This window comes from Notolepis coatsorum (assembly GCF_963971535.1).
Source record: "Notolepis coatsorum genome assembly, chromosome: 3".
NCBI classification, from domain to species: domain Eukaryota; kingdom Metazoa; phylum Chordata; class Actinopteri; order Aulopiformes; family Paralepididae; genus Notolepis; species Notolepis coatsorum.
The window spans coordinates 50,328,402-50,343,383 of record NC_140167.1 but is presented as its reverse complement, the minus strand read 5'-3'; the positions used below and the strand labels follow the sequence as shown (position 1 = coordinate 50,343,383).

Below are 14,982 nucleotides of genomic sequence, written 5' to 3'. Positions count from 1 at the left end.
TTATCTTTCCATGATGTCATCGTCAGAGAGCTATGGCAGCTCCATCACTATGGCTGCGTACTGATTAGCTGGTTCCCGGTTGTATACATCATAGACATCATATCACAGCCAGACAAATGAACATAGACTGAAACGAACCTTTGATCGTGACGGTATGTCATGTCATTTTATTTTACTTACTCAGAAGCATTTTATATTGCCTAACCATAAGATCACATTGAGGTGTCAGTTATGTTTAGGTCATATTAAATGTTTCTGAGTAAGTCAAATAATATTACTCTGTTTACCATCTCCCGGGAGATCAACCGTTTGTTCATTTGCTCGTCTGTGATATGAAGCGGGCAAAGCGTAGCGGTACATATACTGGCTTGAACCAGCAAAGTATTAATGTCAGAGAGAGAGAGAGAGAGAGGGAGAGAGAGATACTTTTACACACAAGCATGCACACGCTCACACCACAGACATATTCACTTGGATATGTGCACTTTTTTTATTCAAGAATTCACATGCAGTAATTTTTCATAGTTCAATCAATATTTGTGGACATGAATAACTCCCAAGGGTAGAAATTTGAGAAGGATATGGGCCCATATCATCATGCAACCTGCCTGTCCACAAAGTTGGTCTTCCATTGACTGTCAGTGCAGCCCTAGGATTGATCTCTTGATGGCATCATCAACAGAACTTTGGCTCGTTTCTAGCTTCAGGTGACACTTCCACATTCACAATTCGAGACCGGGCCGTGATGAAGATCAAAAGGAATCAAACTCAACAAGAACTCAATTATGTTTTACTGTGGATGTTCCCTTTAAGTAGTATCAAACCTGTTGCAAAACAGCTCACGGCTAGATTCCATGATCCACTAAATTCCATGATCCACTTGCACTTGCTGCAAAGTCACATTCCAGATGACGTAGAGTCGTCAGCATAGCGTGAAAGTGTTTGTACTGAAGTCTTTCTCCCTCTTCTTGTCTCAGTCGCCCGCCGAATTCTGCGAGAAGATCTTGGCTGGTGATGAAGTGATTCAAGTCAACGGTCAGATAGTGGTGAGTGTTGTATCATGTTTATGTGCATGCATGCTTTTCTGTTTACTGATAAGATACTACATTTACATTTAGTCATTTAGCTGACGCTTTTATCCAAAGCGACTTACAAGTTCTGTACGACAGGAAGGGTACAACTCTATCAGCTGAGTAACAATATTCATCAAAGTGTTGCGTGTTACAGTGTAGGTTAGTTTATTAGGACAAGTGCATGACAGTAAGGTTAGTTAGGGTTAGATTTTTTTTTTATTATTATTATTATTATTATTATTATTATTATTATTATTATTATTATTATTATTATTATTATTATTATTATTATTATTATTATTATTATTATTATTATTATATTATATCTACTGGGCTATTATATTATTATTATACTAATAAGAATGAGGGAATGTAAACGCAAAAGGACAATTTAAGATACGAAAACCGTCCAGACCCACGGTGCTACTAATGGTATGAGTAATGCCAGGGCGCAGCCGGTTGTGGAATGAGAACATTGTTTGATTACACTTGCCAGCTACTAAGCTAGCAGGCCTTATATCATCCCGTGCTTTGTGTCTGTTAGTATTTGAAGCATTCATTGATCTCTCTGGTATCTTGTGTTGTGTTCAAGGTGATCCCTGGAAGCATTTATCTAGAGGAAAAGTCAGAGAGGCAGCTAACACTCACTGTGTCATGCAGTGGGTTAGTCGTACAAACACTGTTGAAACAGCTCTCCGTTTGTAGCAAAGAAATTGTGAATTACATGTGGTGTTCAGAGAACCGAGGTGAGCTAAACTACCGTTCACGCGCAATTTAAGCGAGCACATTGTGGCACGTCAAGTAGCCTAGTTACAAACAGAAACTGGGAAATACATAAAGGTATTGATCACTGACACACAAGTCTGTCACTGCTGTGAAGCTGCCTCTGGCAATGTGTGGATCCGTGCCCCTCCCCGGTGTTCCTGCTAGAGTGCAACGTGCCACAGAACATCCCTCACAGAACGTCCGTGAGTGAGTGAACGAGCTAGTGAGTGCCCGAGTGAGTGATGGAGTGAGTGAGTGACCTGACCACAATTTGCCCAGGGCGGCAGATCCTGTGCACCATGGGGAAAAATAAGAGTATAATTTATGCTATTAAAATGTCAAATGAAATGAATATTAATAACACATTAAATTCATTAAATGTTTATATTTTTTAAACGAGTTTCTCGCTTTTCTCCTTGCCTTGAGTGTGGAGACCACACACCTGTGGTCAAATAGGTTATGCAAAGACTGAATAGCAGAGAGCAGGTGGCCTCTGGGTTGACTCTGAACTCTCATATCAGTCAGAGGAATGATGGCCTTCAGGATGAAAATAGGGATGCACCAGTAACGATACTACAACAGGATATCGCTATAAAAAAATAATTCACAGATACTAATCCGATACCAAGAACCACGGGTGTGACAAGAGAAATTAAAACAAAGCAACTTGATTGTTTGTTGGGACATAGACACATGTTAAATTATTCGAATGGATTATATCTGACCGTAAATGAATAAGTCTACATCTATACAGTTCAGTTAAAGGTGCTAAAGGTGATAACATTCAGCCACTAGATGTCGCACCCTTCCTGTACGACAGGAAGGGTACAACTCTATCAGCTGAGTAACAATATTCATCAAAGTGTTGCGTGTTACAGTGTAGGTTAGTTTATTAGGACAAGTGCATGACAGTAAGGTTAGTTAGGGTTAGATTTTTTTTTATTATTATTTTTTTATTATTATTATTATTATTATTATTATTATTATTATTATTATTATTATTATTATTATTATTATTATTATTATTATTATTATTATTATTATTATTATTATTATTATTATTATTATTATTATTATTATTATTATTATTATTATTATTATTATTATTATTATTATTATTATTATTATTATATTATATCTACTGGGCTATTATATTATTATTATACTAATAAGAATGAGGGAATGTAAACGCAAAAGGACAATTTAAGATACGAAAACCGTCCAGACCCACGGTGCTACTAATGGTATGAGTAATGCCAGGGCGCAGCCGGTTGTGGAATGAGAACATTGTTTGATTACACTTGCCAGCTACTAAGCTAGCAGGCCTTATATCATCCCGTGCTTTGTGTCTGTTAGTATTTGAAGCATTCATTGATCTCTCTGGTATCTTGTGTTGTGTTCAAGGTGATCCCTGGAAGCATTTATCTAGAGGAAAAGTCAGAGAGGCAGCTAACACTCACTGTGTCATGCAGTGGGTTAGTCGTACAAACACTGTTGAAACAGCTCTCCGTTTGTAGCAAAGAAATTGTGAATTACATGTGGTGTTCAGAGAACCGAGGTTATACCGTTCACGCGCAATTTAAGCGAGCACATTGTGGCACGTCAAATAGGGATGCACCAGTAACGATACTACAACAGGATATCGCTATAAAAAAAGATTCACCGATACTAATCCGATACCAAGAACCACGGGTGTGACAAGAGAAATTAAAACAAAGCAACTTGATTGTTTGTTGGGACATAGACACATGTTAAATTATTCGAATGGATTATATCTGACCGTAAATGAATAAGTCTACATCTATACAGTTCAGTTAAAGGTGCTAAAGGTGATAACATTCAGCCACTAGATGTCGCACTAGAGCAGCAGCACCAGTCCAATCAGGTGCATTCCATGTGGGGAAATGGGAAGTAGGGATGGGATACATGCCTGCAACATGTAAACAACAACATTCATTTTGAACCCACAAATGTTTTTTAAATGATAAATTCATTAATCAATATTAATATTTTGGGGGGGGGGGGAGGCAATACTTTTATTCCGCACCTTTCTAAAAGCTCTGTGGATGTATTCTTTATTTTTTAATGATTACTCTACACAAAAATAGTATCTATAGCATCTTTAAAGTAATGGATCCATTCTATTCTCAGTATCAGAATAAGATACTGAAAGTCTGGGAGTCAGAATCGGTGTCGCCAATGTGAAGAAGTGTCTGTGCGTCTCTACCAAAGCTCTAACCGTCCTCTGCCTTCGCTGCAACAGGTGGGCTGGAGCAGAGCTAACCTGGTGAAGAAGCTCCAAGAGAACCCCTGTGGAGTGACGCTGGTCCTGAAGAAGGTTCCCGGGCCTCTCAGGCGCAGAGAATCAGCCCAGCAGGCCTCCTCTGCACAGGTTAGGGAGGGAGCAGGGAACCCAGTTAACAAACAACACTGTCTATAGTATATCCACTGTACACAGCTGTTGGATTTAGAATTGAAAAATCTGTGAATAAGAAGTAATCAGACCTAGTTGAGGTCATAGATATATACAAAAACATACATTTGTTTTTTAAAGTGACCTTTGCTTTTTCCTAAAGGGACGTGTGTGTGTGTGTGTGTATATGTGTGTGTGTGTGTGTGTATATGTGTGTGTGTGTGTGTGCAGATCAGTGTTCTGATGGCCTGGGCACTCCCTTTCTGCCCCCACAAATAGGTGTCCTGCTGTTTGAAGGGGTGTCTGTGTGTGTTCTGTTTGCAACGGTGTCAGGGCCATAGAGATAAAACAGTAGATGTGACATTATGTCATGAATCATGGGATAACCATCCGCCATCTTACCTGGGTATGTCTACTATGTAGCCTAATTGCTGTACTAAAATGACCAAAGACATGAGGGAGGCTAGCATCACAAATGCCAGTATAGAGTACTTTTACAACTAATACTACAAAAGGTTACTGAACTAGGCAAAATCTGCATATGGCTCGCTGATAACAAACTATCAGTACACATGGGCAAAACAGAGTCCATTCTCTTCGGTTCAAATAACAAACTCAGCAAGACCGACGGATTCTCAGTTACAGTGGGTGACAATATTGTCACAAGGAAAGAAGATATTACCTACCTGGGTTCCATCCTAGAGGAAAATCTTTCCTGTGACAAAATAGCATCCAATGTAATAAAAAAAGTCAACCAACGAACTCGATTCTTGTACCGGATCTCCTCACTGGTAAACAAGAATACCCTGAAGACTCTAGCAGGAGCACTCATTCAAGGGTACTACGACTATGCTTGCACCTCGTGGTACCAAAGCACCTCAAAGGCGCTAAAAACAAAATTACAAACATCTCAAAACAAACTGGTCAGACTACTGCTTGACCTTACTCCTAGAACCCACCTCACCCCTGCCCACTTTGACAACCTAGGATGGCTTAGAGTAGACGACAGAGTACAGCAACTTGCAATGGGCCTGGTCTACAAGATACACTACACGACCAAGGTACCCATGTACATGACAAAATACTTCCCAAAGGTCAGTGAATACCACGATCACAACACCAGAGGGAGCTCCACAAATCATGTTAAACCCAGATTCGGCTCAAACAAGGGACTAAACACGTTTCGCAATTATGCCACATCAATGTGGAACGCCCTACCCAAAGCTGTAAAGGAATGTGAATCACTACCCACTTTCAAAAACACTCTCAAAGAACACCTAAGGGAGACTGCAACTCGAAACTGGCCCCTGTAAATGAACACAACCCCCTCCAATGTACAGTAAATTACCAAGTATGGTCTTGTCAATAATCCAATGTACAGTGTTGTTTGTACAGTTGTACAGTGTCCCCCACCCACCCCTCCTACCCAACCCCCCCCCCCCCCCCCCCCCACTCCTACCCAACCCCCCCCCCCCCCCCCCACCCACCCAACCACCTCCAATGTACAGTCCCCCCCCACCCCCACCTACCCAATCCAATGTACAGTTTCTACGTCTAATGTATATACTCTTTTCTTTCTGGACTCTTTTTGTATCACAAACAGTACTGTAATTGCAAATCTGGTATGTCATAAATGTATAGATGTAGCAGTACTGTCTATCGGTATGTCATGTATGTCACATATGTTACGATGAATTGAAAATGGGGGACCCTGATGTAAACAAGACGAAAGTCTTTCTCTGGTCTGCATCCCCTTAACAATTGTATGTATTGAGCTGTACTGTATTGTACCCATTCTGCAATCTGTTAATAAAGTTTTCAATCAATCAATCAATCAGGTAACTTTACTGTTAACGGATGAGCTCTGTATGAGTTCTGTAATGCTGATTGTTAGCTCTCAACAACATTGAACTGTTGGCTAAACAGAGGAGCTCTTACAGAGGAGTTATAACCAGCAATTGTTGTTTTAATGTTAGAAGCTAAGCTAACTTAACGGTAACATTTAGTAACACTAACAAAGTTATTAATACTATCCTAACATTTGACCGCTAAGCAGCTGATTCCCCGCCAATCAAGGAGAAGTGTTCGTCTTCATTCCTAAATCCCATTTCATAACATCTCAAGATAAATCCAGAAAGCCATCTATGACCACACAAAACGTGGAGCTCAATGAACCACATCCTTGGCAGCAACAAGCCAACCTAAGTTACCCGAGGTGTCACGCATGAGTAATATAATACACGTTTTATTGTATGTTCAGTTCACCACATCTAATGTTAGTTAGCTAACCTCAAATCAGCCGCCTTGAATCCTATAATTAGTCATCATATATTAACATCACTTGTTGTTAGCTTAACTCATGCCTTTACATGATTTTCCTCTCAATGAAGTAAATAAAAAATTATCCACATCTTCAAGTACATTTATCCAGTCAGACAGGAGATTTGTACTTCAGCAGTTCAGGTAAAGTTATTTTCAACTCATGTGGTCACATGCTGGCTCAATGAGACTCCTGATTTAATTGGGTCTAATGCATGAATAATAGGCCTACAGTAGCCTATATTATGATTCATTGAGATATAAATAAATATAAATTCACATTGTGTGTGTGTGTGTGTGTGCGTGTGTGTGATCTCGTGGACGGAGCCCTGAGGAAAAGGGAACTTTTATAATCCGCATGACGCCCAGTTCCACACGCACGCACAGATCAGATCACCCCTCTGTACATTTCACGTCCCACACACATCACACTCACACCACCTCTATTGTTTTTTTTTCAGGAGGAGGAAGAGGAGGAGGAAGAGGAAAAGGACGAGGAGGAGGCCGAACACAATCCCAGACACTCCATATTGGAGAGAGTAGCAGCTTCTGTCCGGTCATTGTCTTTTAGGTGAGAAACTCACACACACTGCAGAACCTCCAATGAATGGAGACAAGTGGGATTCCAACAAGTGGGATTGAAATACCAGAGTATTGAAATAGACAGAGTAGGGGAGACACAGGAGAGAAGGTTCTTTATTCAGACAGTAGGAAGGCTGAGAGTGAGACAGAGTAGGGGAGACACAGGAGAGAAGGTTCTTTATTGAGACTGTAGGAAGGCTGAGAGTGAGACAGAGTAGGGGAGACACAGGAGAGACGGTTCTTTATTCAGACAGTAGGAAGGCTGAGAGGGAGACAGAGTAGGGGAGACACAGGAGAGAAGGTTCTTTATTCAGACAGTAGGAAGGCTGAGAGGGAGACAGAGTAGGGGAGACACAGGAGAGACGGTTCTTTATTCAGACAGTAGGAAGGCTGAGAGTGAGACAGAGTAGGGGAGACACAGGAGAGAAGGTTCTTTATTCAGACAGTAGGAAGGCTGAGAGGGAGACAGAGTAGGGGAGACACAGGAGAGAAGGTTCTTTATTCAGACAGTAGGAAGGCAGTTAATAGTAATATTATTTTCACATCATTGCGTGGTTCTTTGTTCAGAAGTGTGAACCATGTGCATCTAAATTCAATCTTATGTGGAAAGTTATCAGAAAATCTGACCAAATGCTACTGGTCTTAGGTTAATCTTAGGTTAATCACCTTCAGTTGAAATATATTTCCCTGACATCATATAACTGAAGAGGTTTTGGATCACATCTCTACACTGGGCCTCTCATCTCACAACTATATCCTCACAATTGGTATATACTTTTGCAAAGAGTAATCAACATACTGTACATTCTGTATGTATGGCAGGTAACTATGTGCTTGAATGGTACTGTATTTAACTTGAGTACTGGAGACTTACTTTTCCATTTACCTTCCAGTTTTCTGTATTGGTTAACTTAAAAAGCCTCAGAACAGGTTATACTGTAGGTATGTTTGCATCAGGGAATTACCCAGGATCAACCCAGTGGAGCAAATCCTCAGAAGAATGTGCTTCCTCTCTCCCATGAACCCTTTGACCTCCAGCATAAGGCCTGTGTCCTTAATCCGCCATGGACCAATGGCTCCGTGATGAGGTCACGTTGCAAATACCATAAAGACCATAATACACGCCCCCACGGCCGGCCTGGAAATGAGAGGAGAGGAGGATGGGAAGGGAGGGATGGATGGATGGAGAGGGAAAGAAAATGGGGGGGGGGGGGGGGGGGGGGTGGAGGCAGAGAAAGAAATATGGTGGAGAGAAGGGTGGGGTGGCAGAAAGGAGGAGTGAGAAAAAAGAGACAGAAATGCATGGAGGGAGAGTGAAACTCTTACTCTACAACTGCAATGTCTCTCTGAGAGGAATGAGGTTGTTCATTCAAGTGAAAAATATATTACCTCACCAGTAGGTTAGAGCCATATATCATCCTGTTACCAATGCTTTCTATCATATGAAGCCTAGGACGGTGTGCCATCGCTAAAACCACAGATGGATGTGTGCCTCTGTGCATCCCCTTTCTACTTGAGATGATGTGCTCAGGTCTCTTGGTGTTCAGGTCGCTTGGTGCTCAGACTGGTGTTCAGACCTCATGGTGCTCAGGTCTCTTGGTGCTCAGGTCTCTTGGTGCTCAGGTCTCTTGGTGTTCAGGTCTCTTGGTGCTCAGGTCTCTTGGTGCTCAGGTCTCTTGGTGTTCAGGTCTCTTGGTGCTCAGACTGGTGTTCAGACCTCTTGGTGCTCAGGTCTCTTGGTGCTCAGGTCTCTTGGTGCTCAGGTCTCTTGGTGCTCAGGTCTCTTGGTGCTCAGGTCTCTTGGTGCTCAGGTCTCTTGGTGCTCAGGTCTCTTGGTGCTCAGGTGTCTTGGTGCTCAGGTCTCTTGGTGCTCAGGTCTCTTGGTGCTCAGGTCTCTTGGTGCTCAGGTCTCTTGGTGCTCAGGTCTCTTGGTGCTCAGGTCTCTTGGTGCTCAGGTGTCTTGGTGCTCAGGTCTCTTGGTGCTCAGGTCTCTTGGTGTTCAGGCCTCTTGGTGTTCAGGCCTCTTGGTGTTCAGGTCTTTTGGTGTTCAGGTCTCTTGGTGTTCAGGTCTTTTGGTGTTCAGGTCTCTTGGTGCTCAGGTCTCTTGGTGTTCAGGCCTCTTGGTGTTCAGGTCTCTTGGTGCTCAGGTCTCTTGGTGCTCAGGTCTCTTGGTGCTCAGGTCTCTTGGTGTTCAGGTCTCTTGGTGTTCAGGTCTCTTGGTGTTCAGGTCTCTTGGTGTTCAGGTCTCTTGGTGTTCAGGTCTATTGGTGTTCAGGTCTCTTGGTGCTCAGGTCTCTTGGTGTTCAGGTCTCTTGGTGTTCAGGTCTCTTGGTGTTCAGGTCTATTGGTGTTCAGGTCTCTTGGTGCTCAGGTTTCTTGGTGTTCAGGTCTCTTGGTGCTCAGGTCTCTTGGTGTTCAGGTCTATTGGTGTTCAGGTCTCTTGGTGCTCAGGTCTCTTGGTGTTCAGGTCTCTTGGTGCTCAGGTATCTTGGTGCTCAGGTATCTTGGTGTTCAGGTCTCTTGGTGCTCAGGTCTCTTGGTGCTCAGGTGTCTTGGTGCTCAGGTGTCTTGGTGCTCAGGTCTCTTGGTGCTCAGGTCTCTTGGTGCTCATGTGTCTTGGTGCTCAGGTCTCTTGGTGCTCAGGTCTCTTGGTGCTCAGGTCTCTTGGTGCTCAGGTCTCTTGGTGCTCAGGTCTCTTGGTGCTCAGGTCTCTTGGTGCTCAGGTCTCTCAGGTATCTTGGTGTTCAGGTCTCTTGGTGCTCAGGTCTCTTGGTGCTCAGGTGTCTTGGTGCTCAGGTGTCTTGGTGCTCAGGTCTCTTGGTGCTCAGGTCTCTTGGTGCTCATGTGTCTTGGTGCTCAGGTCTCTTGGTGCTCAGGTCTCTCAGGTCTCTTGGTGCTCAGGTCTCTCAGGTGTCTTGGTGCTCAGGTCTCTCAGGTCTCTTGGTGCTCAGGTCTCTCAGGTCTCTTGGTGCTCAGGTCTCTCAGGTCTCTTGGTGCTCAGGTCTCTCAGGTCTCTTGGTGCTCAGGTCTCTTGGTGCTCAGGTCTCTCAGGTCTCTTGGTGCTCAGGTCTCTCAGGTCTCTTGGTGCTCAGGTCTCTCAGGTATCTTGGTGCTCAGGTCTCTTGGTGCTCAGGTCTCTCAGGTCTCTTGGTGCTCAGGTGATCTGGTATGTCATAAATGTATAGATGTAGCAGTACTGTCTATCTGTATGTCATATGTCATAAATGTTACGATGAATTGAAAATGGGGGACCCTGATGTAAACAAGACATCCCCTTAACAATTGTATGTATTGAGCTGTACTGTACTGTCCAATTATCTAGCAGTCTCAGTCAATGAGTCAACTAGATGTCCCCCTTGGAAGGGTGTGGGCGAAATGACTTATATTCAAACCAGTGAAACAATTCGGACTTTATAAGAATGTTCGTTTATTTGGACTTTAATGTCCAGCATCCAATTCCTACTTGTTGTAATAATCACCAGGTGGTCAATTAAACAAGTGGTTAGCTTGTAGCTGATAGTTAGTAGCAGCTTACATCCAAGCATTAGTGGATAATGTTAGTAGAGGTCGATATGGTATTTGGTAATGTTCAACCAAGTCGACGTTGATAATAGTTCGTTGATAGTTAGGTTGCAATTTAGCAACCGGTACTTGATAGTGTAGCCAGACATTTAGCCAGCAGTAGCCAGGTAACAGTGTAGCCAGACGTTAGTCAGTAGTGTACATTCAGTCAGCGTTTAGTCAGCAGCGTACAATCGGACGTTAGTCAGTCAGTCAGATTATTTACCTATACAAAGGAAAGGAAATAAACGGCATTAATTAGTAACTAGATATGAATTAAAGATAAATGCGGATATTAACGGCGCATACAATGCAACGTACCGTTGGCCAGTCAAGAGTTCGCCCACAGGGCTTTTCACCTTACAGTCTAGGCTAAGAGTGTCACTTAAATAGCACGACGCGCCGGCGCAGAGACAGCTTACCTGCTCAGAGTCGCAATACGTGCTCCAAAGTGCGTCCACTAGGCGGCACCAGATAATAACTAACTCATGCAATAAATGTATACAATAAATGTTACTCATGATAATAATGAAGGATAATAATGATAAACATATTGGGAAAAACGTCGGATAATTCTCCATGTACTGTACCCATTCTGCAATCTGTTAATAAAGTTTTCAATCAATCAAAGGTCTCTCAGGTCTCTTGGTGCTCAGGTCTCTCAGGTCTCTTGGTTCTCAGGCCTCTTGGTGTTCAGGTCTCTTGGTGCTCAGGTCTCTCAGGTCTCTTGGTTCTCAGGCCTCTTGGTGCTCAGGTCTCTTGGTGTTCAGACCCCCTTGCAGACTGTTGTGATTGGTAGTATGTTGAGTGGAGGATCTGACTGTGGAAACATGTCCCTCCTCTTTGCATGTCCATGGGTGCTACTGTAAAAGTTGTAAATAGAGTTGAACCCCTTGAGACATAGACAAATATGTTTCCGGAACATTGCGGTCGTAAAGTCAATCCAAATCACTTGGGAGTTTGAATGTGAAGACTCGAAAAGTACCCTCTGCTATCTTAAACTATGAATGTATGTGACCAATTTACCATTCTTAGATTAATTGGATTGCAAAACATAGTTCATCTGAAAACTTAAGCCAAACGTATATGGTTCTTCATCTAAAAGGTTCTTGAGGATGCAATGATACATGCTATCTCCCACCCATGTTTTGGTGAATGCATGTAATGTAAGGTTGTGTGTGTTTAAACCAGAGAGAGTGTGCTCTTCACATTATCTACACAGTACAGACATCCCTCTACTTCCACGCCATTAGAGGCTAATTCAGAACTGCTTCTTCCTCATTTGAGATTCAGTGGTGGTTGGAATGCTCAATGCTGCATGTTCTGCACTACTGCCACCTAGTGGACAGAGTGATGGGGATCAGTAACCTCCTTTTAGAATAAATCAGAGCCTCTAAGCGACAGTATACACATAAGGACAGTCACACATTGTAGAAGACCATCTGACTCAAATGGTGCCATTTACAGAGTAGGGCACAGTAGGGCACTCTATACACATCAATAACTGATGTCCGTCCTCTTCCTGTACCTGTTGATGTGATCCAGGAAGGCCATTTACGGGCCAGAAGTCACTCAGCCGCCTATGGGACAGGAGGAGTCAGAGCTGTCCTCCAGCAGAGGAGTGGATGGGAGTCTGACCGTCACTTCACATTATGACCAGCAGGGGGGGCTGTCATCACTCTCTGTCACAGGTGAGCAGAGAGAGAACTCAATATAGCCCTAAATCTGCTAATAGCCCTGTAAAGCCAGGCTGTGACCTCACATCATCTGGTTAAGGCTGTTTAATTGTGAAAGTACTTAAGAGAAACTTAATTATCCCTGAGGGGGGATTGCGGTGTCAACAGACCACAATGGTTGGAAGAGAATGTACAAAGGTAAATAAGAATAAAATAAAATATAGTTGATAATATAACATAATAAATAGATACAAGAGAGATAAACACAAGTTTAGGCACAGGAGTCCTATTTACATACCTATAACAACTAGAATGTTTTTTAAACTCAGTATTACTAGTGGCACAATTGACCTATCACAAACCCTGCCCTCTATTGTGATCCTCCAATCACAACTGTCACTTACTTCGAAAATGAGAGTTGTGATTGGGGGATCAAGAAAAGAGGGCGGGGTTTGAGATAGGTCAACTGGTAGTACCTTGCAGAGTAGTATCGCTGGCTCTGCTGTGCCACCTTGCTGTGCCACCTTGCTGTGTTTCTCTAAGGTGTTTCATCTAACGCATCTTTGCCCTCATAGGGGATTCCGAGGGCTTGGACAGGGCTCGTCTCTCCCCGGGACTCAGAAGAGACGGGTCGCTGACGCCCAGAAGTCCGTCCCCCAGAAGTCCGTCCCCCAGAAGTCCTTCCCCCAGGGACTTGGGACGAGCCAGTGTCAGTTCCTGCCCCGAGATGGGAGCGCACAGGGTGAGAGAGAGGGGAAATTTAAAATGTTTAAATACTCTCATTGCCACTCTTAAACACAGAAGGCAGAGATATCATTACATCATTCTTTGTCTATTCTCTTTATTATTTTTCTTCAGGAGATCAAAGAAACAAAGAAGAACTCTACCAAAGGTAAGACATTGCTGTCCATCAATAAGCAAAGTGCAGTAGAACCTATAGTTACTTTTATTTTATTTTAGTGATATTTTAGTGCCTATACAAATATTTTACTTTGTATGTTTATCCAGTGCCTATGAATCAGGGTAAAATACTGTAGTATATGTGTGTGTATGTTTATGGTTTCTCACTGCTTGTGAGTTTTAATACTGTATTATGTAATGATGTACAGTAATGATTAAATATGGTATGTATAGTAATTAGTTTGAGAGAAAGGATATTATCACTCTCTGATTTTAGTTTTGTCTGTAAATGTCGTATCTATTGTCGTGTTTATATGTTATGTGTTTGACCCCAGGAAGAGTAGCTGATGTTCTGCATCATCGAATGGGGATCCAAAAAAATATATCATAAATACATAGATTGTTTTTTTTATCACTCCAAAGTCCAACATCAACATGTGTTTGAGCTCAAGTCCTTCTCTCCTCCTCCTCCTCCTCCTCCTCCTCCGCCTCCTCCTCCTCCTCCTCCTCCTCCTCCTCCTCCTCCTCCTCCTCCTCCTCCTCCTCCTCCTCCTTCTCCTCCTCTCCCACCCTGTTCTCCTGTAGGCATGACGACAGCGATGAGTCGGCGTCGTGTGTCATGCCGGGAGCTGGGTCGACCCGACTGCGATGGCTGGCTGTGGAAGAAGAGGAAGGAGAGTAGCGTCTTCATGGCCCAGAAGTGGCAGCGCTGCTGGTTCGTCCTCAAAGGCCCCTCCCTCTACTGGTACACCAGCCAGCAGGTGGGACCACGAGGAGAATCTATTGATACTGTCGTCACATTTGTTTATTCACAATAATAATTAGGGATGCTCCGATATTGATATCGGATATCGGCCCCGATATGACTAAAATAGCTGGATCGGGTATATATATATATATATATATATATATAAAAAAAAAATATATATATATATATCGCTATTCTTTATTTTATTTTTATTTTTTTATAATAATAATAATAAATAAAATAATAAATAACAATTCAGTACATTTATATCTATGTGTTAATTTGTTACATTTTGTTTCACTAAGTTAGGAAAGTAATGTTTTAAGTCAAGCCTGATGTTGCCTGGCACAAAATAATGATCCCAGTCTCTTCCACACAGTGAGGCATACAGTTTATTAATTGAACAATGGGTATCGGATCGGTACTCGGTATCGGCCGATACCCAAAGCCCAGGTATCGGTATCGGGACTGAAAAAGTCGGATCGGTGCATCCCTAATAATAATGCAAATTTAAGAGTGGCCAAATCACTATCATGTCTTATTAGTCATGTCATGTGCCTCACAATACACGCTATTTCTAGTTTTGGTCATTTTCTTTTCTTTTTTTTTTTTATACTGGGAATGAATGTTTACATGGTGCTCTATCATGTGAGCCAGTTTCATGACCCTAGGACCTATGAAACACATTGAAAACCCAATGTATGACTTCGAAGGTACATGGATGTCAATCTGAAAATTAGGCTGTTCGGGTCCTACTAATCACCACAAAGTACCAGAAAGTACAGCAAAATACCCCAAAGTACCACAAAATACCCCAAAGTATACCCAAAGTGCTGTTTAGAGCACGAATAAGGAAAGCACGTACAGCATTCGTGCAATTACGGAACATCTGGAGCTCAAAACAACTGACTTCCAACACCAAAGTCAGATTCTTTAACACCAACG

At 42.6% G+C, this 14,982-nt stretch overlaps 1 protein-coding gene across 2 annotated transcripts in view; it reads left to right on the top strand.

Moving 5' to 3' along the window:
- The window catches only part of cnksr1 (connector enhancer of kinase suppressor of Ras 1), a 71,823-nt gene that overhangs the window by 37,928 nt on the left and 18,913 nt on the right, over positions 1 to 14,982 (top strand). For both annotated transcript variants that reach the window (XM_084310262.1, XM_084310261.1), the window contains exons 8-14: positions 978 to 1,046; positions 4,102 to 4,230; positions 7,032 to 7,141; positions 12,259 to 12,404; positions 12,965 to 13,131; positions 13,248 to 13,281; positions 13,875 to 14,050. In XM_084310262.1, coding sequence (XP_084166388.1) covers positions 978 to 1,046; positions 4,102 to 4,230; positions 7,032 to 7,141; positions 12,259 to 12,404; positions 12,965 to 13,131; positions 13,248 to 13,281; positions 13,875 to 14,050 — 831 coding nt within the window. The remainder of the gene's footprint in view (positions 1 to 977; positions 1,047 to 4,101; positions 4,231 to 7,031; positions 7,142 to 12,258; positions 12,405 to 12,964; positions 13,132 to 13,247; positions 13,282 to 13,874; positions 14,051 to 14,982) is intronic.